The sequence below is a fragment of the Parambassis ranga genome, chromosome 15, assembly GCF_900634625.1.
Source record: "Parambassis ranga chromosome 15, fParRan2.1, whole genome shotgun sequence".
NCBI lineage: Eukaryota > Metazoa > Chordata > Actinopteri > Ambassidae > Parambassis > Parambassis ranga.
Window position 1 is genome coordinate 12,040,279 of NC_041035.1, and position 26,723 is coordinate 12,067,001.

The 26,723-nt window shown below is 39.1% G+C and overlaps 1 protein-coding gene and 1 non-coding gene across 2 annotated transcripts in view; both read left to right on the forward strand.

Annotated features, from left to right (window-relative positions):
• ryr2b (ryanodine receptor 2b (cardiac)) overlaps positions 1 to 18,625 on the forward strand; it is a 52,000-nt gene extending 33,375 nt beyond the window's left edge. Inside the window, exons 76-104 of the mRNA XM_028422617.1 lie at positions 267 to 366; positions 621 to 745; positions 1,650 to 1,701; positions 2,073 to 2,126; positions 2,279 to 2,378; positions 2,660 to 2,739; positions 2,997 to 3,073; positions 3,202 to 3,275; positions 3,582 to 3,662; positions 3,813 to 3,901; positions 4,064 to 4,192; positions 4,278 to 4,382; positions 4,616 to 4,697; positions 4,789 to 6,083; positions 6,219 to 6,286; positions 6,493 to 6,637; positions 6,787 to 6,873; positions 6,969 to 7,181; positions 7,395 to 7,525; positions 7,764 to 7,806; positions 9,859 to 9,995; positions 10,703 to 10,763; positions 11,098 to 11,244; positions 11,438 to 11,572; positions 12,930 to 13,086; positions 13,384 to 13,448; positions 15,409 to 15,509; positions 16,359 to 16,410; positions 18,432 to 18,625. Coding sequence (XP_028278418.1) covers positions 267 to 366; positions 621 to 745; positions 1,650 to 1,701; positions 2,073 to 2,126; positions 2,279 to 2,378; positions 2,660 to 2,739; positions 2,997 to 3,073; positions 3,202 to 3,275; positions 3,582 to 3,662; positions 3,813 to 3,901; positions 4,064 to 4,192; positions 4,278 to 4,382; positions 4,616 to 4,697; positions 4,789 to 6,083; positions 6,219 to 6,286; positions 6,493 to 6,637; positions 6,787 to 6,873; positions 6,969 to 7,181; positions 7,395 to 7,525; positions 7,764 to 7,806; positions 9,859 to 9,995; positions 10,703 to 10,763; positions 11,098 to 11,244; positions 11,438 to 11,572; positions 12,930 to 13,086; positions 13,384 to 13,448; positions 15,409 to 15,509; positions 16,359 to 16,410; positions 18,432 to 18,527 — 4,081 coding nt within the window. The 3' untranslated portion in view covers positions 18,528 to 18,625. The remainder of the gene's footprint in view (positions 1 to 266; positions 367 to 620; positions 746 to 1,649; positions 1,702 to 2,072; positions 2,127 to 2,278; positions 2,379 to 2,659; positions 2,740 to 2,996; positions 3,074 to 3,201; positions 3,276 to 3,581; positions 3,663 to 3,812; positions 3,902 to 4,063; positions 4,193 to 4,277; positions 4,383 to 4,615; positions 4,698 to 4,788; positions 6,084 to 6,218; positions 6,287 to 6,492; positions 6,638 to 6,786; positions 6,874 to 6,968; positions 7,182 to 7,394; positions 7,526 to 7,763; positions 7,807 to 9,858; positions 9,996 to 10,702; positions 10,764 to 11,097; positions 11,245 to 11,437; positions 11,573 to 12,929; positions 13,087 to 13,383; positions 13,449 to 15,408; positions 15,510 to 16,358; positions 16,411 to 18,431) is intronic.
• Positions 8,168 to 8,339, forward strand: LOC114447843 (U1 spliceosomal RNA). Its single transcript, XR_003671869.1, has one exon. It is a non-coding gene; the product is annotated as a U1 spliceosomal RNA (small nuclear RNA).
• Positions 18,626 to 26,723: the final 8,098 nt, after the last annotated feature.

A 26,723-nucleotide genomic window follows, 5' to 3' on the forward strand; every position in this document is an offset into this window, starting at 1 on the left:
TGAAAACCCTCTGGGTGTGTGTATTTTGTAGGTGATAAAGGTATATTATTGTGGTCCTGGTGTCTTGTGATTTATGGTTGCTGTTGTGTAGCACTCTGGTGGATATAACAATCATCACCTTGGAGAGGCATGAGAGCCCTTGATGAATGAGTAATAATGGGTCTAATCAAAGCACCTCTACAGTTTAATGGTTTTCTCCTATGCTGCCTCTTTTGCATTTTTTAATACCTGAAAGACATTTTTGTTTCTTTCTTCTTTCTCTCAAGGCACCGAGCTGTCAACCTGTTTGTCCAAAGCTACAATAAATCCTGGATATCAGCTGAGGATCACAGCTTCGAGGAGATGCTTGTGGAGGATTTAGCTCAGGTGAGGCACAGTGATTATTCTAGTTTAGAAACTAGAATGCTTTAGGAGTAACAGTAAATTTGGTTAACACCCAAGAAAAGTTTTCACTGTGCACATAAACATGGTCATGCATTTTTATGCGTTTTGTTGTGTTTGCAAAAAAAGAAAAAAGAAAACAACAACCGCATGTAGTGCAAACTAGTCAGGCTCTGGCAGCTGTGGACTGCCAAATGTGACATAATCTAAGGCCACACCATCTCTCTGGTTTCCAAAAGGGGGGAGTGACTGAACTATGTGGAAGCAACAAATGGGAGGGAGATGTGGATGAAGATGCCAAACCAATCGATCCTCTTCTACAACTCATTGCCCTCTTCAGTCGAAGTGCCCTGACCGAAAGCAGGTGTGTGTGTGTGTGTGTAATATAAAAGATCAGTAGTAAAAAAATTTAATCTGCTTTCATTACAAGCCAAACCTGTTACCAGGAAGGTCAATACCAAATGATTTTTTGTTTTGTTTTAGTTAACACCTGTTGCTGTTGTTCCTTCCAGCCATAAAAAAAAAATCTGTTTTGTTTTTTGTTTTTTTGCAGAACCTTGAAATCAGCAGACATATTCATATGTAGTTGTACGGGGATGTGTAATTACTATATGTGTAAAGATGTGTAATCACTATTCTATTTTAAACCAATTCTTTTTACAGCCGTATCTGGGTGTATTTTTCTGTCAGATATTTAGTCATTGGAATATGAAGTCCTGCATCACAGAAACACTCAAGTCATTTTATTTTCCTCTCATTCTCTCCTGCACTCTTCAGCTGACCTGCTCTGAGTAAATACAGCCTGTGGTTCAGCTGCATTTTTCTCACATAATTGTTGATTATATTTAAGTACTTAAAACCGTTGCACCGAGGAGAATGGGATTTTCTGTTCTTTTTACAGTTTATTTTTGGGTTTAAGTTACCGTAATTGTCAATGATCATTGCTGTATACATGTGTGTGCTCTTTCATTCATGAATGATTTAGTGCACCAGTCCCATTCAGACATCACCGTGATATACCTGCAGAGACTCGGTTGCCTGAGAGGATAACATTAAAGGAATTGGCTTTATGTCACTGTAAAGACAGTTGTGGGGTTCCATACGGGTCAACAAACATGTCCAATTCCGCTGGACAGTTGTGTGCAAAGTGGTCACATTTTGTGTCCACACAGTGCAACCCTGTCACTGTCCATGTATTATCAGAATGCTGCATTTGTCCATGCTTTGACATATGATAATTGTATCCTGTTTACTTTCCTTGTTGACAGTAGGCATGACCATGACAGTCTCTATAAGTCCTATGCTACTATAATGGCCAAGGTAATACTTTCTGAAGAATGATCTCATTATTCTCACTGTTGTGTTCTCATTGTTAGTGTGTTCAAATCATTTACAGTAAATTATGCCAATCATGTATTATTACTGCCTGTCATGTTACACATGCTGCGTTACACAGCCAGGATGTTGTGTGGTAATATGACCTTCATTTCCCTGGTTGAAAAGCCAGAATAATACTTAGCACCTAATGGAAAGGGCTTGGCTTATACTGGTGTTGAAGGGTGTTGAAATATACTCAAAAAATAAAAACCATATGGTTTCTTTTTTTTTGCTTTGACTTCCTAGTGCATGTCACAAGTAATTTATATATATAAAAAAACTATTTTATATCATTTTTATATATGTTTCCCCAGAGCTGTTGCACAGAGAGTGATGATGAAGAAGAACAAGAGCTAGAAACCTTTGAAGTGAGTGATTGGAATTTTACAATGTATACTTGATGTTTCTTGTTCAAAGTATTTAATCCTACAAAGCTTAATTTCTGTTTGCCTATTTTGTCTTGTTAAAGTTTAAATATAATTACAAAACAAAAACATACATTGACATTTTTGTGTTTTAGGAAAAGGAGATGAAGAAACAGAAGCTGCTATACCAGCAGGACAGGTTGCATAGTCGTGGGGCTTCTGAGATGGTCCTGCAAACCATCAGTGCCTGCAAAGGTATACAGGAAATTATTATTAATTATTATAAATAAATGTAGTCTGTTTTCTTTTTTTAGACCATTCTCTTCTGTTGCTTTAGAGGAGCCACTTCTAAGACAAATAATTTATGTTCGCTGAATAATGAATCATAATGATATGATAATGATCGGTTCAATAGCAAAGTCCTCCCAAATGGCCTGATAAAAACATAGGCAGATTTGCAGTTTATATTGCTGCCTTTAACTGTTTGTTATCCTTTGGTATTGTTTTATGTGTACATCTTGTTTTTGATTTTTCAGGCACCATGAACTCTCTGATTGCCCCTACCCTGAAGCTTGGTATTGCTGTTCTTAATGGAGGAAATGCCACTGTCCAACAGGTACAATAATGTAAATCTACATAAAACTATGCATGGTAATGGTTTCTTCATTTCAGTCAGGGTTATTGAACCAAGAGATCTTTTTTTTTATTTCTGTAAGTCTGTGAGTTTTGTAAAGGGACCTTAAATTAAGTCTCCTTTCCTTGCGTACAGTTGTTTTACACATTGCACATAAATACAAATAAATAAGAATTCACTGTCTGCTTCTAGTGCGATCCGTTTAGCATTTAGCAGAGTTTGTCTCTTTTGTTTGATAGAAAATGCTCAATTACCTGAGAGAGAGGCAAGATGTTGGCTTCTTTCAGAGCATGGCTGGACTCATGCAGTCATGTAGGTGAGTGAATGTGGAAACTTCAAGTGTCTTGTCAGTGTCACAAATGTAGCTGACTTCAAGTGATAAAAATGGTAAGAGTGCGAAAGCTTGCTTATCCTTGTGTCTGTGTGTGATTCTCTGCCATCCAGTGTTCTGGATCTGAACGCATTTGAGAGGCAGAACAAAGCAGAGGGATTAGGCATGGCCACGGATGAGAGCTCAGGTACTGTATTCAAATGGAAATAAAAAAAGTCCACTACTCTGGATCTACGTCATAGCAGAAGAGCCAGCTGTGACACACAATCCCTGGCCTTGAAACAACCACTCAAATTCACACTCCCAATTCCTGTTTTTTTTCTCTGTCTAATATATTCTCAACAGCGGTCTGTCTTCCCACCACAGGTTTTCTGTACGATTACCTCTTACTACAGTCTCTCATTTGTTCTGTTGCACCGTTCTGTGCATATAACACATAAGCCTGTCACCTTATCTCTTCATTTTTTGTCTTTTCTTGCACTTTTTTTCCCAGGAGAGCAGGTGATGCCTGACAAAGACCTAGCCTGTGACCTATTCCGTTTTCTGCAGCTGCTCTGTGAAGGACACAACTTAGGTTACTCACTCTATATGGTTTCCCCTCTCCACTTTAACAAAAAGCACATTTTTGGGTTGAACAGGAGTTCATAACAGTTGTGTTTCACCTTTACTCACAATGCCCACACATTCTTATAAAATATGTTATATTTATGTGTCTATGTGTTAGATTTCCAGAATTACTTGAGAACACAAACAGGCAACAACACCACTGTCAACATCATCATATCCACTGTGGACTATTTACTAAGAGTACAGGTAAGCTCTGCAGGCTGATGACTAGTGTGAACACAGGATGACCTGTTGTTTTATCCTTTAGTGTGATGTCTTTTGAAATTGTTTGTTAATATTGGTTGTTTAAAAGAACTGTATTTACCTAAGCTTATTAATACAAACAAGTCTTTCTGTGCCACATTACAGGAGTCAATCAGTGACTTCTACTGGTACTACTCAGGAAAGGATGTGATCGATGCACAAGGTCAACACAGCTTCTCCAAGGCTATTCAAGTGGCCAAACAGGTTTTCAACACACTCACTGAGTACATACAGGTCAGTCATTGTCAAGTCATTGTGGATTTCTTGTAGAATTCTATGAGCTGCAGTATACAGATATACAATATGTATGTTAATCCAGGGCCCATGTACTGGAAACCAACAAAGTCTAGCTCACAGCCGTCTTTGGGATGCTGTTGTGGGATTCCTCCATGTCTTTGCACACCTGCAGATGAAGCTTTCTCAGGTATAGCACAATAATGTACTGATGCTGACATTTAAGTAGCTTATTTACCTCAGTCAAGTGAATAAAAAAATTGAATATACCCGTGGTAGAGTTTCTGCCCTGCAGTCCTTATTCTAGCCTGCTGGCTCTGTTGATATAAAACATGTCTGGTAATGCGGCTACTATACAGCTACATTAAAAAAAATAAAATCAATTGTACATTTTTTTCTAACAATGTAAATATGATTCTATAGGATCCAAGGCAGATTGATCTTCTGAAAGAGCTCATGGATTTGCAGAAGGACATGGTTGTGTTTTTGCTTTCAATGCTGGAAGGTAAACAACTGCTGTTGTTTTGCAGTTTTTGATAATAAATGGGTTACGAGTTATTATTAATTCAGAACTGTCTCTTCCCTCCTTCCTTCAGGTAATGTTGTCAATGGAACTATTGGAAAGCAGATGGTAGACATGTTGGTGGAATCATCAGGCAATGTGGAGCTGATTCTCAAGTTTTTTGACATGTTCCTTAAACTTAAAGACCTCACATCTTCTGATGCCTTCAAAGAGTATGACCCAGATTGTGATGGCAACATATCTAGGAAAGACTTCCAGAAAGCCATGGAAAACTGTAAACGTTTTTCCCAAGCTGAGACTCACTTCCTGCTCTCTTGCACAGAGACTAACGATATTGGCATTGTGTGCTACAAAGCGTTTGTGGATCGCTTTCATGAGCCAGCAAAAGACATTGGGTTCAGCATTGCTGTTCTTCTTACCAACTTGTCCGAACATATGCCACACGATTCGAGACTGACTACATTCATGGAGCTGGCAGAGTGTGTGTTAACTTACTTTCAGCCGTATCTAGGACGCATTGAGATCCTTGGCAGTGGGAAGCGATTTGAACGTGTCTACTTTGAGATCAGCGAGTACAGCCGCACACAATGGGAGAAGCCACAGGTCAAAGAATCTAAGAGGCAGTTCATTTTTGATGTGGTCAATGAGGGTGGAGAGAAGGAGAAAATGGAGATGTTTGTCAATTTCTGTGAGGACACCATCTTTGAAATGCAGCTTGCAGCCCAGATATCTGGATCTAACACTGGAGAGACGTGTTCTGGAAAAGAAGTGACAGAAAAAAGTCAGAGTGAAAAAGAAGACCTGAATACAAATCAGATGTTTTTCTTGTATTATTGGTGGCTAGTGCTCCTATCTCTACTTTCTGTCAAAACACTAAAGATACTGATGAAGATGACTCTGAAAGATTTGCTCATGTCAGCTGTTTTCATTCTCAGATTATTTTGTATGGCTCAGCTGCGGTGCATTTGTGTGATCATTCGCAGCATTGCATATGTGCTGTACATAGCCTTTGTTAGTGGTGGGATCATAGAGGAAGCCAAAAGGATGAGGATGTCAGACCTCCTTGGTGGTATCCTTGAGCCAACACTTGATGAGGTCATGGAGGCACCAAGTGGTGTATATCGGCTGAGGAAGTACTCTGCCAGTGTCTCATCCCAGAGAGAATTAAGTGAGGTTGGGCAGTTGAAAGCGGTGCCCTCCCCCAGAGAGGTGGATGTACTTTCAGATATATTCGGCCTCAAACTGAAGAAAGAGGGAGGTCAATACAGACTTATAACGCAAGACCTCACTGCCAGTCTGACTGACCTTTTCAACACAACCTCCAGAACAATTGCCACAGCTGATATTTCTGAGAGGCATCAAACAATGGTAAAGTTTATATGTAATATATTTCTAATTTGATTGTTGATGCTCAGTGTGTTTTTTATTTCTCACTGTTTTGTGTCTGTGCATTCTTTCTCCTTTGTCAATCTTCGAATGCCTTTTGAATTTTATCAACATCAGTGTAATGACTTCATGGCAACAGGAGAAAAAGCCGAAGATGAGAAAATGTCTGAATTAGAGGTCACACCGTGAGTCTCTTCTTCCTTATTAAATCCCTAATTTCCTTATAGCATTATACGTTTTAGAAGCTAGAAGTGGTGCATGGTGGGATTATAATTTCATACTTTAAACCATAGAACTTCGTAGAATCATAACAGGTTTTTTCTTCATGCCATACATTTCCGTGTCAAAATCAAACTCTTTGACATCCTCTCTGTGTTTGGATTGGCTGCAGAGGAAAGGAATCTGAGAAGAAAACTGGACATGAGAAGGCAGAAGCAAGCTGGAGAGCCAAGCAATGCTCTAATAAGTCAAAAGAAGCGCAGAGCCAACATTTTGCCCTCTGGGAGACGATAAGCACTCATAACAAGAGCCTGCTGGTAACCACACATGCTTGTGCATGTATGCATACACATACAAATACAGATAAGGGTGCATACTGGAACATCCAATTAAATTTGCATGCACAAACAAACAAAAATATGCAGAAGGTATCTGAATGTTTTTCTGTTGTTTTTTTTTTATTCAGAACTTCTTTGCTAGGAATTTTTATAACATGCGTTTGCTATCGCTGTTTGTCGCCTTCGCTATCAACTTCATCCTCCTCTTCTACAAGGTCAGTGTACTTGTTAAAGAAGTGTGCTGTATCATTTCCATTGCTGCACAGTTCTATTCTTATATGCATCTTTTTTCTTCTTTCTCTCTTTGCAGGTAGCATCCTTGCCAGCCTCTAACGAAGAGGACGGTGTGATCACAGCTGTTAACAGAGAAAATGTGACCTCTGATGATGAAGACGAAAGCCGGAGCAGAGTTTATTTTGTGCTGGAAGAGGACAGTGGATATATGGAGCCCTCTCTCCATTTGCTGGCTGTAGCGCATACAATCATCTCCTTCTGTTGTATTATTGGTTACTATTGCCTTAAGGTATGATGGATGAAGAATGTATTTGCACAATTGAAATGAATTCGTTTCACTTTTTGAAACAGTTTTCCATCACATGGATATATTGTAAAATAAAAAATATTTTAACTTTAGCACCTAGATGTCAACGAATAATGTGACTTTCACATTTCGTTAAAGTTTGATTATGTTTCTTTATTTAAGACGAGTTATTTTTCTCGTGTGTTTGATTTAAAGGTACCTTTAGTGATCTTCAAACGTGAGAAGGAAGTGGCACGACGACTTGAATTCGATGGGCTGTACGTGACACAGCAACCCCCAGAGGAAGACATCAAAGGGCAGTGGGACCGACTGGTCATTAACACACCGTATGTTCATAGTCTCATAGTCTAATGTCATATTAATACACTGTATGGTGCTATATTAATATCATATAAGAACATATTTGACAGTTGAGAAACCTAATGTTGGCATCTAATTATAGAAATACAGCAAGTTGTTCTGTGATGATTTAGGACTGAATCGCTCACTGTTATGTTTGAGTTTTCAGTGTGTTTTACATGTTTTTCTTTTGAATCTGTCTGATACCATTTTGTATGTTTTCAGATCATTTCCAAGCAATTATTGGGATAAATTTGTGAAAAGAAAGGTGAGTTCTTCAGACTTGAACTTTGATTGTGTTCAGAAAATTATATATTCTACTTTAAATGTGCTTATGCATATGTAATTGTGTGCATATTTCACACAGTGACAGTGCATTAAGAAACTGAATTAAATTTAATGAAGCATTTAATGGCAGGTGTAATTATTCCCCTGTCAAGTAGCAAAACGATTTTATTGTCTCCGGAGACAGTGAAACACTTAGCTGCATCACTAAGATTAGCTCATGTGTTACAAAGGTGTAAAATTATTCTCTCTTTTTTTAAAGGAAGGAAGTGTAGGTGTGTTAAATCAAACTAAAATGTAATGTTTAACTAGCTCACTAATCATTGAATATGTTTTAAAGTCTTGTTCTTACCTGGCAGGGGAGATACCATGATCAAGAAGGTGGTTCACCCAGGGTGAAGCTCAGCCATTGCACTCTAGGTTGTGCTGACCCCTGCGAATTCCCCAAATGTGTGAATCTCGACTGCATAATTTCTGGTAGTGGGATTGGGGGAGGACTGCGTTCGCACTCTCCCCTGATTTTTGGGGGCAGCAGTGGCTCAGTGGTATAGCAGCCCAACTCCTCCCTAGTCACTGTTGTGTATCCTCGGGCAAGACCCTTTACCTGCATAGCCTCCAGTGTACTCACTGGTGTATGGCACTCTTTGCTGGGCTGCCATAAGCAATTTCCCCATTGTTGGACTAATAAAGGTTCCTTACTTTAATTTAAGTAATTAAAAGCATTATCTTTTTTTCATACTATAAATGAACATCTGTGAAGGTTATTAGCCAATAATTATTAGCCAATAATTATATTGTGACTGTATTAGTCACTGTTATTTCATATCACTATTATTTTGCATCTTCAATCTAGACACATAAGTGAATAGTATGTTGTTTGTTGATTGATGCTGTTTCATAGACTACAAAGAAACATACAGGTTGTAGTTGTGTTGATTAGCTCCTGAGATTTATTTCATTTATTTCTTAGCATTTTCTGGCATTACAAATTTGATTGACAGATTGAAGAGTGGATTGTTCACTAATGACAGTTTGCAGTTCAGTCCTCGGATCCTCCACATGCCAAGGTGTGCGTTCTTGGGCAAAATACTGAGCCCAGACTTCGTCTTGACAAGGCAAGCGAGTATCTGGCCTGCCAGGTCTGCCACCACTGGTGTATGTAAATGAAAAACATTGTAAAGCACTTTGAGTATTATGAAGGCGGAAAAGCTCCGTATACTGTAGGTGTAGACCATTTATCATTTCACAAACACCCACATTAAAAGAAGTGAAAGGAACAATTTAGCCCATAAAGTCTTATGCAAGAAAGGTTTTGACTTTGAATTTCATTGATTTGACATCTTAAAGTACTTTCACTTTGGCGTTGGCTTTTTGCCACTGTGATGGACTATGCATAGCACTCCCACATTGCATTTAATACCCTGTATTGCATCATTTTAAAAGCCTGCAGTAAAATGGATGGAACAAAGTCTTCAGGTCCATCTTGAGTTTGGAGGTTTGCAATATTGCTTTCCATTCTATTAAGTGCTCGTATTTAGAATAACAAAATTGGCACTGTATTAAAGCTTTTGGTTGGCTCTAATTTTATGTCAATAAATCAAGGGTGTTCATATTTCATAGCTCCAACAACACAATGAACTGAACTCTGCATCTCATGTGATGAAGTAACTTTTTTGGCCAACATAAACTCATGCATGCACATTTTAAAAAGATGATTAAAAAGTACAATAGACCGATACTACTTATGAACCGTTGGAGTTACCGTTAGTCATTGTTTCCTGGTGGCAGCTACTGCTAACCCTCAAAAATCATGTATTATCAATACAGGTATCAGAGATGTCTTACTTTGTAATTCAACAGTTACTGTAAGCAGTTCTGTCTTCTTGTTAGTTGAATCAAGCTGCCTCATTCTGGCACAGATTAATCAGAAGACTTGCCAGTTACCTCATGCTGTCTCATGTCATTCTTCATTTAGATGTAAATATACTGACAAATGTTTCAGTCGCTACACTAACCTGTCTTCTTGTCCTGTCAGGTGATGGATAAATATGGTGACTTTTATGGCTGTAAGAAGGTCAGTGAACTCCTGGGCCTGGATCAAGCTGCATTAGACTTCAGCCCAGAGAGAAGGGAAAAGAAGAGGGTGAGGAGGGACACTGTCTGGAGTGCTCTGTAAGTACTGAAGGTTTTCAAAATGTCTTCAAGAGATTAATAAAATGTTTACATTTGTTTTGGATTGCATGTAGTTTCAGTGAAATCACCTAGCATAGGTTGTAAATAAGCAGTCGTGAGGTTTTGTCGGTTGTTATAAATAATCATCAGTTTCAGTGTATTGTATGCATTGTGTAATATAGAATGTGTAATATAGAATGCAATTAAGCAGGCATCTGCAGTGATGACAGAATTCTCTGGAGGGTGGCTGCAAGCATGCTGACATACAGGCAGAAAATAGAAAAGTTCAAATGAGGAAATCAATGCAGCTTTCTCTCAAATACATTTTACTATAGAGCTGAATAGGACTCTTAAATGGATTCTCCTGGTATACATTGACCAATGGGATTATTTACTGTTAGAAATAACATTTCAGACAGCAAATAATAATTGATAGCCTATGCCTTTATCAATAACTGTATTGTGTACATATTTGTGCAGATGTGTGTATGTATGTTTGTGTGTGTAATATGTAGCGGGTGGCTGGACAAAAGAAGCTCCTAGAACATTATGTCGTACTTGAGGAAGAACAGCACATTCTGAGAGAGTGCCACATGACAGACAGGCTCTTTTAGAAAAGACGTTGCAGCTCTTTAACCACGGGCATTTTGACCTCATTTTCCAGCTCTTATCATCATATGTCTTTGTGGTAATTCTGTTTATTTAAGGTTTAACTCCATTGATGTGAAGTACCAGATCTGGAAACTGGGAGTTGTGTTCACTGACAATGTAAGTTCGGTTTATTTTTGTGCCTTTTGCTTGATTTGTTTATCCCCTGGTGACACATTCCCCAATTTATTTATAAGATAAGATAAGATAAGATAAGATATTATTTGTGTGTCTATGACACATTTATATATTTACTTATATGTTTTGTGGATTAATATTCATTTGTTCAATCTCTTGTAGTGTGCTAAGATTTAATATATTACCAGTTGCTTATCTTGCAGAGGTGATGGTGGTAATATCCTGTGATTCTAGCTTATCTAAATACACATTTGCCTCTATCTTGTGATCTGTCTTGGCTGTTTTCCTAATTGTGATTGTGTTTGTGTGTTTACAGTTCTTCTTGTACTTGGCCTGGTACATGACAATGTCAGTTCTGGGTCATTACAACAACTTCTTCTTTGCTGCTCACCTTTTGGACATTGCTATGGGCTTTAAGACTCTTCGTACCATCCTGTCTTCTGTCACACACAATGGGAAACAGGTGTGTGTGTGTGTGTGTTTGTGTAATCCTCTGTCCTTCTGTCTTAGTGTGTTCTTAAGGTCCATGAGAATGCATGTGATGTTTGCCTTTCATGCTGTATGGTTATCTTGGGGTTTGTCCAAGATGGAGACATGTTAAAGCCCATCTGTCTCTCACTGTCTTATTGTAATTTTGTTGTGTGTCCGTTTGTCAGTTGGTCCTGACTGTGGGCCTGTTGGCAGTGGTGGTGTATCTCTACACTGTTGTTGCCTTCAACTTCTTCAGAAAGTTTTACAACAAGAGTGAGGACAAAGATGCCCAAGACATGAAGTGCAATGACATGCTTACTGTGAGTTTAATGTGCATATTGGCACACACACACACACACACACACACACACACACACACACACACACACACACACACACACACTCTGGTCGTCTACACATCTACCTCTATCTATTCTTTCCATCTCACTGTTTATCTTTCCAAAGCAAACGCAGCTGCACACCTCATTTCCTACCTTTAATTTGAGAGAGGTGGAGGAAGATTTGGACAGAACAGCTTCTTGTCTTCGTCCTTTCTCTACTTTTCCATAAAATGATGGACACATGGATAGAAAACAGCTCCTGAAGCTCCAGCATAGCTCTTTGTTTGGCTGTTCACAGCATTACCACCCCTCTGCTTGCTCTACTCTCATGTGGACTCATTGTCACTCACATATGGAGGTGGATGAGCAGCGATAGCATTTGAATAAAACCCTACTATTATAGTAGGCAGGGGGTAATACAATATCAGTTCTGATGAAGCTGCTTGAATGAGCAGCAAAACATCTTCAGGATTATTCTACAAGTCCAAAATATTTTTGGACAGATCAGATTGTGGTGGAGCTCAAAGGACTTATAGACGAGGAAAAGAACGAATTAGCTACAGGTTACCTCCTGTTATGTACTGATCAATCCCGTGTCCATGTTGTGTATTATCAGTGACTCTATTGTGTTTTATGCATACAAATGCAGGGGAAAGATTTTAATCTTTAATCAATTTTAAAATAGGTACAGTGCTAAAAAAAAGGAAAATAAAATCTCACATAAATTTTCTGTGGTGAACTTTTTAAATAGTTTGTATGTTCTTTGAAAGTTTTTCCTGGTGCTCTTCATGGTTTAAAAAAAACACCCTTGGCACTCATTAGCACAGTACAGCGCTTGCTAGACAACTTTTAGGTTATTACTTCCTCATACACTTACATAATGTCCTTCCTGCTTCTGATTTTTTGTTTTTTGTTCAAGGTCAGTAACCTGAAATGACTGACAATAACAGCAACAAAATAAATAAATAAACATTTGATAAACTCACACAGTGGAGTTCAAGACCAAGATTGTAAAAAAAAAACATTCAAGCCTACTGGGAGAAATGACATCGATTGCCTGCAGTCAGTTTGCTTGAACTTAATGTGTGAACACGGCAGCAACAACACTCTCCAGCAGTTAACGTCACCCCAACAGCAGTGTCAGCTACAGGAAAATAAGCCAGATTAAAACCTTGTTCCTCAAGGAACAGAATCATTGTGAATGATCTTCACTTACACTTCACCTACAGTGTCATAAGGAATTTAGTGATCAATAGAAGGGTTCTTTCAAAATAAATTATGTACTAACAGAACTTTCAGTAACTGATTATACACTTATTTATGTGTTTTCTTTTAGTGCTACATGTTCCACATGTATGTGGGAGTGCGCGCGGGCGGTGGCATTGGTGATGAGATCGAGGATCCGGCTGGAGATGAGTTCGAGGTGGAACGAATCGTCTTTGACATAACGTTTTTCTTCTTTGTCATTGTCATCCTCCTGGCCATCATCCAGGGTGAGTCACACGTGATAAAATGGTTTCCCAGGTATGGTTACCTTTGAAGAACTGCACACATGATTTGGCATGTGTAGCCTGCTGCATTTCCTTTTTCCTAAAACACACACACACATTTTATTTTATTCACCATGACCAGAATACATTTGATGCATTTTTCATGTGGAATTGGAAAGTGGGCAAAGTGCCTGTTTATTCCTCTGGGGCTTTATGTTTCACAGATACCTGTCATTCACACATACGCAAAGCTGGGTGCTTGCATGACTAGATAAAAATACAGTTCTGTATTTTTTGTAGGTTTGATTATTGATGCCTTTGGAGAGCTTCGAGATCAGCAGGAACAGGTCAAAGAGGATATGGAGGTAAGACTTAAGGCTGTTAGACACCACACAAGTTGCTCTTACTTTGTACTATGTCCATCCCTTCCTGCAGACATTTTTATCCACTGTCACTGTTGCTTTGCTGTCCATGTATGGCCCTTCATGTTACAAATATGTTACAAATGTTTGTGTAACTATCCACCGTAAACACTAACCAAGTTTTTCATTTTTGAACAAGCCAGCTCTGGAGCTATCCTTGACTCTTGATATTGACGGTATCTTCCTTTTGTGTGTGCCCTGTCCTCTGCGCAGATTGGTAGCTCCTAAAGTTTGATTCCATCATTAAGCTCTGAAATCCATGACAAACAGAAAGAAATGTGGAAGTTATAATTGGTAGTTTGACGAACAGACTTGAAGGCCACTAGAAAATGCAAACCTTTTCTGGACAGAACCCCAGCAGCAGGCTACATGAAGGGAAGATAAACATAGTATTTACACATACTACACGCCAAATGGATACAGCACTGGTTCCTAATCAGCAAGGTTGTCCTTCAAGTATGTTTAGAAATGAATGTGTGTATACAGGATTAAGTAAAGTCTGTTACTGTGGGAGTTTGTTTTACAAGAAATAATCATAAAAGCCTTAATTAGGAGGATATCGTTATCTCTTTCACATAATCAGTGGCTAATTATTACAGTAAGTTTAGTTTGAGGGGAAAAAACAAAGTAAAAGTGACTGATATTTAAAATTAACTGTGGCATACATAGAACATGCAATTTCTGTTTCAGAGCATTTAGCCTCTAACTCACTAATGTTTGCATACTAATACACTTACTGTTGTAAGAAAAAGTAAGTTTATTTAGAGGTGAGTAAGGCTACTTGCCTACTACTCAGAAGCCTGAGTTCCATGTAAAGCTTGAAGCCTGTGGACCAGGTAGAAATGATACATGCTACTCTTAGTGAAATACGCTAACAACAAAACACTCAGACAGCAAAAAATACAAGTAAGGTTAAAAGAGAAAGCCAGGGTGACACTTGGCAACAAAGCCCAAAGCCCAAAGGTGCAGGAGAAGCATGCAAGTAATCCAAGGCCAGAGCGTTGATTAGCAGACTGTGGAAACAAAGCCGGCTGACAAACAGTGTCGCGCTACCATCTTAATATAGCGGGTGCTCATATAATGTCATTGAATGCATAGTTGTTATGGTCACTGACATTTGGCAAACACACAGTCAGCATCTGCTGTTCTCTATTCACTGAGAGAAACAATACAATAATAGCAGAGAGCTATGGTTCAGTTGACTGCAAAACCGATTCAAGGTGAATTCAAGCAAAAGCAAAGTGTTTCACAGATTGCTGAGGGCAGAACAGAAGCGAGCAGGGGCTGTGAAGTGATTATGAGTAGCACTATATAAATTTAATCTATGGTTTTGGTTTTCTATAGTAGTTTTTCTGCAGGGTCTTCCCTGTGTTTCTGTGTGTGAGAGTGTGTGTTTCTTAACACTGTAAATCATTTTATTTTATGTCTGCTTTTCCAGATGTTAAACTTTTGCATCCATGTATGCTCTGCTACACTCAGCAATGATAAATGAGGTCCAGCTGCTACTTTCATAAATTGTTGCACCAGATAGGAATGACCTAAAATACTAACTGCATTAACCCCAAAACACACATTTCAGTGTAGTTGTTCTTCTGTCATTGCAACAGTAAACAGCTAACCACACTGTTACGCATCCAGCAGAACCTCAGCAAATCCTGCTCCTGTGCCTTGTGAAGGGAATATCAGGTTGTTGTCATTTACTGTCATTTGCCCCTTGTGGGCATCTGTTGATTGTCCAGAAAAACAAGGTGTTATATTGTTGTGCTGGCAGACTAAATGTTGTGTTTGCGTCACAGAGGCCTACAGTAAAAATACCTTTTGCTCTTATGTCCTCTGTCGAAGATTGTGTCTGTTAAAATCTGTTTCATGAATCATTACATGTCTTGTATCTCTCCTCCTGCAGACCAAATGTTTTATATGTGGAATAGGAAGTGAGTACTTTGATACAGTCCCTCATGGCTTCGAGACTCACACTCTACAGGAGCACAATCTGGCCAACTATCTGTGAGTCGACCCACTACTTTAATGCTTCAGTTTGTCATTGCCGCAACCCAGCATTTTTACTGATGCAATGCTAGAAATCCCAATTAAAAAGAAATGATTTGTCAAAGAACTAACATTAAACCTATTTCCCCACTATTAGTGTTCTTACTACGTAATTATTCATCCTCTTGGCTGCTTAACTGTACATCCCTATAAACCATTACTGCCAGAGTTGATACAGTGTGTGCTGTTCTCCGTGTTTAGACCAGTTGTTGGTGTAAAAGACTTCAGACAGTCGAATGTTTACCTCTTCTAAAAACCACCTCTGAACATGTGTTTATAATTCATTATCAAGGCACTGTCTTGTTTAGTATTTATCACTTGATTACATGAGCAACATCATTTCAGTGTGAGATTTGTAATGACAATGATGAAACAAGATGGAAACAGATTAATAACACATACACAGGACCAGTCTGCTGAGGTTAAGCAAGTTTGTACTTTTTTAAGCTCTAGATGTGTGTATTATGTGCATTGATTAGATTGCAATTAATGCTAGTTCCATGTGGAGCTAGGCGCAGCTAGATTGCTTACATCCCCTGCCTTGCATTGCTCTTGGTTTATAAAAGGCAGTCATTAGAGAATGTAGATTTTTTTTGGCTCACCTGGTGATGGTGTGCAGACTAAAACATCATAATTCTTAGTTTAATAAACTTGCTTTGTGTCAGCCATGTTGTCAATAAACATCTGTATTGATAATTAGCATAACACATACACATGGACAACTTTTTAATTCAATGCTAATTTATCATTATTTTTTTGTATGTGTGGCGTATACGCAACTTCTATGATTCTTCTGTGTCCTTCCAGATTTTTTCTGATGTATCTTATTAACAAGGATGAAACCGAACACACGGGGCAGGTATGATATTTCTTTGTTCCATTTTAATGCATGATCCAGTAAAAGCAGGAACTCCTCTAGGTGTGTGCTTTTAAATAATTCTGCCCATGTTGACAAGTCTTACATTTCTTAATATATCCCTCCACAGTGGTTCCTCTCTGTCTCAATGACTTATTAATTCTAGCATTTGCGGCGATAATGACAAAGCTTTAATGTAACCTTTTCAGGACAGACTCTGCATTCATACTGTCTCTCAAAAGCCCTATCACTTCTAACACACACGTTCTATGATAATACACATGGCAGACATACAGTCCTCATGACTACAATTTATCTTTTTACTCACTGTGGTATTTAAGCTATAAACTTTAAGAAGAGTGCTTCAGATTTCAAGTGAACATGTATTTTAGTCTTATCTTGCTGTAGCAACATATGGTTCCTGATCCACTCTGTAGAGCAAAGAGAAAAGCTTCAAATCAGCAAACGTTATTCGTTCCACTGCCTTTCAATGAGATGACCTTTCTCTTTCTCGCAGTATTACAGTTGGTGTAAACACCTGTGAAAATGATTTAATTCTCAATGTTCACTGCCTTACATAGAAAAGTAATTAATCCAGTCTTATTTAGAATAATTGGATTTTTGGCAGAGAATGCATCTCAAATGTAATTCAGCAGAATGTATCTTTTTATCAGCCTGAAACAGTTTAAAAAACTTGGTTGTTTTTTCAAATTGATAGGGGTTCTAGGCCCCCTTCACATAAATATTGTTAAGGAGAGTGACTGATAAGTTTTTGGCCTAAGGTAAACGGAGCTGAGTTGCACAGTTCTTGTTATGAGAGCTTTGGTATGAGACACATTGCATCAGGAAAACATGATCCTTTCTGAATTCATCTGCTGCCTTGGTTTCAAGGTCTACAAGGACATGGTGGCAACACTAGAAGAGTGTGACCCATGATGATAGAGGTGGCTGCTCAGCGAGAGCCTGAAAGATGAACCCTGTTGTGGAAGGCCAGTCACTGGCACCACACAGGAGACAATGACAAGATACATGAATTGATATTGACACACTGGGTAACAAAGCTACATTGCCACTGAGCAAGATATTTCACAGGAACTTGTCCACATTGTTCCAAATGACTAAGGTGTGTGGGGTTGCTGGGTCCTCATTACTCTTTCAGCACATGTCAAAGGATAGTCTGTGAGTCTGTGAGGCAGAAACACAGAAGAGTATTGACCAGATCCTTGTCATGATCTTTACTAAACAACACAACAGTACATTGACACTGAGCTGTCAAGGGACAATTTTGCCATTTTTTTTTTAGCAAAAAGACTTTTTCGCTCTACTGTTTTGTGTCATTAAACTTAGGGCCCAACCATCAATCCAAGAGCCAAATCTAAAACAATCAATGAGCTCTGCTGCCAAGGTGATGGCCTGTTTTATGGAAGGCAGAGCTGCTGTTAGACTACAGTACCTAGAAAGGGATATCACAATTACAAGGTCCTACTACGCTGATACCTAGGACAGCTGCTGGAGAAAATCAGTAGGATTTTTGCTGACACACTGACAGGAGAGTGTTCTTCCACCAGAACAGTGTTCCAGCCCACAGGTTCAGAGTGGTTATGGTTGTCATCCATGAATATGGGGTTGGACTTGTCTATCACCTGCCCTGTTGAACTGATTTTTCACTTCAGACTGCTACCTCTTTGAAGGGGGAGTCAGCTTGTACAAAAGCCTTATGCTCCACAACTGCTGAACTGTTAGTGTAAATGTTGGATAGACCAGTGTTGAAATCTGAATCTAAAATCTGAAATTGACTCAGTGTACTGTATAGGCCACAAACGTATTGATCACATGTTATTCTTCAGCTAGGTGGATTGCTCAAAATGTTTCTCTGGTATGTTGTTTATTGGAGTTGATATTGAGATTGCACTCTTTTTTACTGTCGTTAGTTTAAGAATCCAATGATCTCATTGTCAAAGAATGTATACATCTGACATGGTTAATGACTCTAAGATAAATTACTGCTCTGTTGACTTTGCCAGGAATCCTATGTGTGGAAAATGTACCAGGAGCGGTGCTGGGAATTCTTTCCTGTGGGAGACTGTTTCCGTAAGCAGTATGAGGATCAGCTGGGATGAAAGGAAATCTGAGTGCTGTAAAACCTCCCTAGATAGCGTCATTATACAGAAGCTGCTTTGATTGATGCCCTTGGACTCATAGATTACTTCCAAATTGTGTGTTCCCACTATGTTTTAATTTTTCTTAGTTATATTATGCTATTATACAATTACTCAGAAAGAAAGCTTGTTTATGTTGTGCTACAAATTTAATATGTTTTTTTTTGGGGAGTGCTGTGAGTAGGTTTTTATTTCAGACGTATTCAGAATAATGTGGCAGTTTTCTGTGTTATGCATTATTATCGCTCACAGTCAAAGCTTGTAATTCACATTCAGTTCCACAGCAATTTTGCTGGCTGGATGTGTCTCATGTTTTCTGAATAAATTGATTTGTCTGTCTAATCTCAGCCTCTCATCCCCTTACCCTGTGTGACATACAGATAAACACTCTCCCTCTGGCATTTGCTCCTTTTACCCTACTCTGTTTCTCAAGGTGCTCTGTTGTCTGTGTCTCATCTCTCCAGGATCCCTCCTTCTGTCCTCACTTCTTATTCCCTCTTCCCTCTTCATTCTGTTCTTCTCACATCACTCAGTTTTAGCTCTTCTCTCCCTTGTCATCATCAGTGTGCCAGTGGAAATCCCAGTGCTCTGGTCCGAATTTTGCAAGTGGAAGTAAGTCTCTGAGCTTAACGACATGAGACAGCTGAATTCTTGGCTCATTGACTGAAGGAGTGTTGTTAAGTTTGGTTAAACTGTTAAAACATGCTGAGTTTAACAGCATGAGGACAGTTGCGGGAGGGCCACCTACTGACATTGTCCTCATTATCCAAGGGTAAACACTGAGTGCACACAATATTCTGCCACTGATGTGTGTTCATGTTGCTCTCTGGGGTTGTGACCTGTAAGCATGTGTACTTATTGAAGAGCTCACTGAAGGAGCAGAGAAAAAAGGTCTCCAGCAAAAAAAATGTCTTTAAAATAAAGATGTTGGATCATTTTGGTATGATCAGAAAACTCCATATCTAATTAGCTAAGTGGCTAATTCAGTGGTACAATTAAAATGAATAAAAATCACAACACTGTGGAGCACTTCTCCTTTAAACATGATGTATTAACCAGCACAATTAGGACTAAGCAGTTTTGACTGTCAATCTATAATGATGAACTCTACTGAAGTATTATTTAAGGGCTCGGAAGCCTTGATATAATTCATTACTATGGATTTCTTATTTTAATAGCCTCAAGTCCTTCAGATTTCTCTATTGCCTGAACTTTATGTTATTGATTTAAAGTTGACAGGGCCAAATTGGAAATGATGTGTTGTATTTTAAAAGTAGGGTAGATTTCATTCTGATGCACTTTTTGTTAAATTAGTGTAACTTCTCTTTACAATCCGATAGCAACCAATTAGTTCGGCAGTTGAAATAAAGAATATTAAACATCTGTGGAAGCTATAAAATGCTAAAAACATCAGCCAATCCACCACAGGACGACCCTGTGTGGAGTATTGGCTGGTTGTCACTGTCTTCCTGCTCTGCGCCCACCAGAGAGGTACGTGCATGATGGCCGAAGTCAGAGACCGCAGCTCGTCTTCAGGTAATGCGCGTCCATGTGATTGGGAGGAGTGGCTTCGGGGTGAGCTCGGGGTGTTTACTTTCAAATCTGGCTGACTCACTGAGTTCACAATCTCCTACCCTACCTTTAAAACACAGTGTATTGGAATTACTGTGCTATATTTATATAGTATTTTAACCACAGGCTATAAACAGAGCGGTTGATGGGCAAACCATTTCTCCTGTGAGAAATGTTCTTTGTGTGAACGCCTCTTTAACCTCTCCAAATTGTTGGATGCATTGTTGGATTGTTTTGGATGCAGGTGGCAATCATTATGTCTTTTATGTATGAGCATGTTTCAGAAGAGTCATGAGGGTCATGGTTCTCAGTGGACACTGGAGACTTATCAATGTTACTTGGTTGCCACATAGGCCTTAGACCACAGGGGGGAAACCTCTGATTTCATTTAGAAATGTATCCCCTTTTGAGTGAGTATAAAAATCAATCAACCCGTCATAACATCAAACCCACAGACATCCAAATCCTCTTTACGGCTTTCTCACACCACAGGTCTGCAGGACTTACAGGGTACAGTTTCAGAAGTAACCTTCCAGCAGTTGATTTACTAGAACACCATGTATTTGAAACAGGGAACCTTGCTCCTCCAAAACAACCCAAATTAAATATACTGACGGTTCAGTGGATAATTGCCACATCTGCTGGATCAAGATACTGTGGATAAGATGGATGTTCATTGTTAGTGGCCAAGCTTCCCACTCGAGTCCTCCAGAGATCTTTCCATCCTGTGGTTTAAGCAGTGCCAAGGCCAGAAGGTCTGGAGGTAGTTTTGGTTGTGGAACATAACTCAGTGATGGAATTTACTCTGTCTGCTCACAGTGTGAACAGTAGTAGCACTACGTGACGAAGCTCAGGTCCCTAATGTCTACAAGAAGAAGCAGCTGATACAGCACAGTCAGCTTCTGTGATGTCTGTGAGCAGGACGATGCAGCCACCTCAGTATTGTAGTGATTTATTAGGGTTAACTGCAGCTAACATTCCAGCACACAACTCCCAGCCAGACATACATTAAACACTTGCACATATTTTTCTAAGATTTATTTTAGTATGCACCAGGGAGGAGTTAACATGGGACGCTTCAATTAAAATTATTGCCTGAATGACTGTCTGACGATATGCACAAACACCGTATGGCAAGTGCAATCTAGTCTTTAGCTGAATTGCGAGCTAACCCTGTGTTACAAATTACGGTTAAATACATTTTTAAATGTACCCTCCTAACACTGGTTACATTGCGCCACAGGATCATTGCTCCTACTGTTTAGTTTAAATCTGAAGTTCACATTAGAGCCACAAAATAAAGGTGCAGTGATTACGTCTCTCCAAAGTTCACTGATGTCACGCAGTAATTTACCCAGCTGTGTAAGTTATGAGCTCTGTCAGTGACAGGATGTAATATAAACTGATCTGACCCCTTATGACACATTAACAAAATGCATGCAGCGACTAATTCATTCGACCATGTTTCATAGTCTGTAATCTGGTGATCATATGATGATATGGATCCATCATGCAATAGCCTTCAGGTTTGCATTATTCGGAGACGCCCTGGTTACCTACAGTATGTGTCTCGTACAGTAAGGCATCCAGTAATTATGCATGGCCAGATGGCTTTAGGTTGGCATGCAACAGATACTTATGCAAAGAGTGAATTGTGAAGTGTGTGTGTGTGCTTGGGCACTTGTTTAGAAGATTATGCCTGTGCATCCAAATATATCACAGAGACGTAATGTGAGTTATAAATCAATAAAAGATGACAAGAGAAAAGAAAGATAGGAGGGGAGTGCAGCTGTGAGTGTACTCCTACCTGAGGCCAAGTATTCTGAATTAAATATGAGCAGCGACTCCTTTTTTTTTGTCACTGCCTCTGATTTCATTTTTGGAGCTTTTGTCTGCCGGCGTTACATTCCTTTATTGATTTTATTTGAATATTTGACAATCCTTCCTTGCTTGTTTCCATGTATTCATTTGGTTACTTTGTGATGGTGTGCCTGAGACTTACAATCAATTTCATCCCCCCTAGTACAGAGTTTGCAGTGTGTTGTGTGTCTGTGGACAATCTTCTTTTTGAGATTAAACCTTAGTGGTTTATTTTTCATCTGCAGTGTCATCCCCAGACACTCTTTCTGAAGTCTTTTTTTTTTTGTTCAGTCCCTTTTCACGGACTTGTCAGGAAATCATTTGATGCCTGTCTGCTACTGCTGTGTAGTAGTATATATGAAGGCTTTTGAGGAGAGACAGATTAAGTCTTGGCCTTGTATTAACAAAAAAGGTGAAATCTTCACATTATATTTCTTTTAGGTTAAAAAATGTAAAACATATTTTTAAAAATTCTGTGCTGACCAACATATGTCCCCTTTACCTGATACACTTATTTGAAGTTAGGCTCTAAGCAGCAGTGTCATGTTGATCCACGTTGGTTTAACTGATTAAACTACTAAACAGTGTTTCTTTGAACCAGTTTTCCTTGAAATTAATTTGAGAATTTCTGACACTTCTCTTGTAAATCTGTTTGGACATTCATGTAATCTCTTGCTGGTTTATCTTGTGCCAGCAGTAGAATGTTTGTTACATATAATCGAATGCATCCTCACTAATCCCTTAAAGTAAAATTGAGTAAAAGCAACAAGCAAAAAATGTCTACCATGAAATCCTGTCGTGATTGTGGCAGGTTAATACCTGCTATTTCCCCCTTATGCTCATATGCAGCACCATTAATCCCCATTTTTCCAGGCTCTGGAGCATTATTAAGCTGCCATTTTCTTGCAGTATTAGTTCTGTAATTGACCAGAAAACCATCGTAGGTGTTGTAAAAAAAAAAAAAAAAAAACACCTTGAAATCATGTTGCTCCCAGACTTTTTATTCCCATTCAATTCTGCCATATTCCAAAAGCAAAGATTTAAATAAATGGCATTGTAAGGTCAGAAAGCAAGAAATAATAAAGCTGAGGAGGAGAAGATTATTTTCCCAGCTGCGTCGCTGTGCCTCTGCGCAGTACTTAAATGTCAAAATGACAAATGAAATTTACACCTGCCATCTATTTTCTGCACAGAGAAGTCCTGTTAAATTCTTCAGTGTGCTCATGTTGCACTAATTAGAAGTATATTCCCATCGCTGTTAGGTCTGTGTTTAACACACAAAAAGAACTCTAAATCTAAAGAGAAATCTTGTTATTTGTTCAACCTGATTTCTTTTCCAACACATTGATTTATTGCAACTGTTTCCTCCATTAGTTCTGTTTAAGTTTCAGGTGGACTCTGCCTTATCTCAGCATTTATTTGGAGGATGGCACAAAGCAACTTAGACAGGTCACATCCATCAGAGCTAATTCAAAGAGAAGGAAAATGTATACCTGTGGACTTGCTAGAGTCTCCGGTACACCTGGCTTGCATGTGTTTTGAAGGGTGGAATAAAACCAAAGCGCCTCAGGAAAAAAAAGCAGGTAAACAAAGTGAGAGCACCGAGACAGCAGCAGTGATAAAGTGCCAGGACATTTTAATTTCGGTGGTATCTCCTTTTGCTCCGATTACAACTACTATCACACCAAGTATTCCAGGGAAGATTCCTCTGTCATGTATTGTCTCATGATAGATTCCTGCCATCTCATTACAGTTTTCGTATTGAGTAACTGTCTTCCAGTAAACAAGCATTACCAGCAGTGACGAGAGGCGGGCCTTCCAAATTACCATTTAGATTGGACAACTCCATGCCAAGAGAAAGCCAATTACTCAATGGTGGTTTAGCAAGGGAAAGGGAATAGTAGAGGACTGGAGATGAGTATATATATATATATCCCAGCAGATGAGGTCTCTTTGCATCAGTCCTCTTTGAATACTATACATCATTTTTCATTTCAGTGGTTTTTACTTTAGAATCTGCAGAGTGGGTTTTTGTCTCTGCAGGGCTGTTCGCGCACAGATCTGAGCCACTGAAATTTGAAAGGAGACAGGTGCTGCCTTTTAATAATTGAAACTGGCAAATTGGCTCACTCAAAGGTAAGCCGCAGCAGTTGGGGAAATGACCCATTTTCCAGCCAAGTGGAATAATGTGCATGTTCAAAAAAAACAAAAATAAAAAAAACTCAAGTTTCAGGAGATTGTTTATTGGCCGGAATTGTCAAGAATTTTACATCAATCCCATTTCTATCTTTACACTGAAGCAGGATGACTAACCTGAAGCCAAAGGAGATGAATATCAATATTATTCTTAATTATTATTGTATTCTATTTCCAAAGACTCTAATTCAGAGTATCAAGCCTGGCTTGGCTTAAAAGAAAGAGTCCTCAAAACTGTTTTTGTGTTCACAGCTGTGTGGACAGCTGCCTGCTCAGCTGTTATCTGTAGTTTAATGTGTGAGTGTGGTTGTGTCTGTGTGGTTGTGTGTCCCCCTGATGGAGGAAGACACACAGAAGCATGTCATTATTTTAATAGTTCAGAAATGTGTCACATCCATTGATCCAAATAAAGTAAAAGAATATTTTAGTACATTTTATTATCAGATAAATACACACTATTACTTCGCATTATGCCTTTCCAGCAGGATGGTTGCTCCTGATATATATCAGGAGCATTTAAGAGTGTTATTGATCTGGTTGCAACCATCCTGCTGGAAAGGCATAATGCGAAGTAAGTGTGTCATCATATTCTTTATATATATATATATATATATATATATATATATGATGACACACATTCAACCACTCCCTGATCCTGCTCCATGCCAGACCATGTGATTGTAAATAACATACATATATTTTTCTAATCCATTTGACACACTGCTCAGAATAGAGATTTTTTTTTACACACTCTGGGAATAATTGATAAGCTTGCGCCATCTCTGCCCTACCTGGGCATGGCACAGTGCAGGGTGGCAGATGGCTTTGTCTGGCTTTGATGACAACACTGGGGAATGAGGGCAAATGTGAAGAGTGTGAATGGACCAACTTCAACTGGCAAAGGGGGCTTGTTTCATGTCTCCTTAAATGACCCACATACTGCCAAAGGGAGCCCACATGCACACAGCCATAATTAAGCATAGTGTTACAATAAACTCACACAAACAATTAGATCCAGCGCAGCATTGGAAATGTAATATAAGTGTAACTGTGTTTTTATTATGTATTATCTAATAGGTTAAAAAAATGCAAACTAAATATTGCTGAAGGCAGTAACATACAGAAGCCAGTGTAATTCATAGTAAATGCTCAGAATTCAGTTATGAAAATACCAAGCAGTCTTACCAGCGTCTGGGTTTCCTTGGCCATGTCGCTGTTGGCTCTGAATACCTGCCATGCTTGATTGCTGTAAATCACAAAGACAACAATGTTAGAGTCTCTTGCATGCAGTCGCTGAGAGAAATATCCCTGCTCCTCTGCCAAGGTCATAGGAACCTTTTGCATGCCTGGCTGGGGGTTATCATGGAGATAATATCACAACACAGACAGAGGCAACTTGCTTTCTGACTGATGCTAATCTGCAACCATTTCCTGAAGGGTCAGAGTTCAGGCTGGTTTCCATGATTGGAAAAATAAATGCTACTTAGATCCTTTGAATCTATATGATCAGAGTTTATTGTGTACATGTTTGCAACATCTATGCAGTCCATATAGTTTACAGTAGGTGAATAGGAGCTTTGTCATTGCATGAGTTCTGCACACGGCACACACATCAGTCAGTTCCAAGCACAAGTCTTCATCACAGTCCATCTAGACTTCACACATTTGTCCCTTCCTCAGTAGCCCTGCAATCAAATCTGCCTCTTGATTAAGCGTGCGTGTGTGTGTGTGTGTGTGTGGCCTACGGAGGTTTCTGAATATAAATACGGGCTCATTGTTTTGCTCTGTGATTTGGGTGGTTGTGTGCTCCGGCTGTCTGTCCCTCTTGTTTATCTTTGTCATTATAGTCATTAAGCCACCATTCTTCTTTCAGGGAGTCAAACTGATGCATATCTGTAATCATTTGTATGAGGTGTTCATAGCAACTACCTGTTATAAATGTCAAGTTAGGTCCTTTTTTGTTTAACCTAATAATTTCTATCAGTATAACAACACCATATCTCAGTGATGATGCAGGACCAGCATATTATCTGTCAGCCTATAGGGAAAAAATGCTGAAAAATACAACTAACCTGCAGGTTAAAAACCAGCCTGAGGGGAAACAGTTATCAGTGTCAGGCAGCCGGTAAAAGAGTCAGTCAGTGAAATCTCTGTTAAATTACTAGTTTACATTTGTAGTGATTGAAACCACCATCTTCATATCTGCGCGCCCTCCTGGTGCCAGGTGAAGGGAATGTAGTCTCTTGGTTGCTGTGAACCCAAATCTGTATATGTTTCCTAAACTTACACAAACAGCGGAAAACAAATAAAAAGTGACAGCGTTTGGCCACCTCCTGCTGCTGCCTCTAAAAAGCTCATTCCTCCCCTCTTGTAGGTGGTTCAGGCTTTTTTGTTGTTGTTGTGCTGGTCACACTTAAATGCGTCTGGATAATGAAGAGCAGTCAGTGATGTTATGCAAAATGTGATGTTAGAGCAGCTGTCCTCAATTTATCAATAACCATTGAATGACTGTGACACAGGACAGTTAAT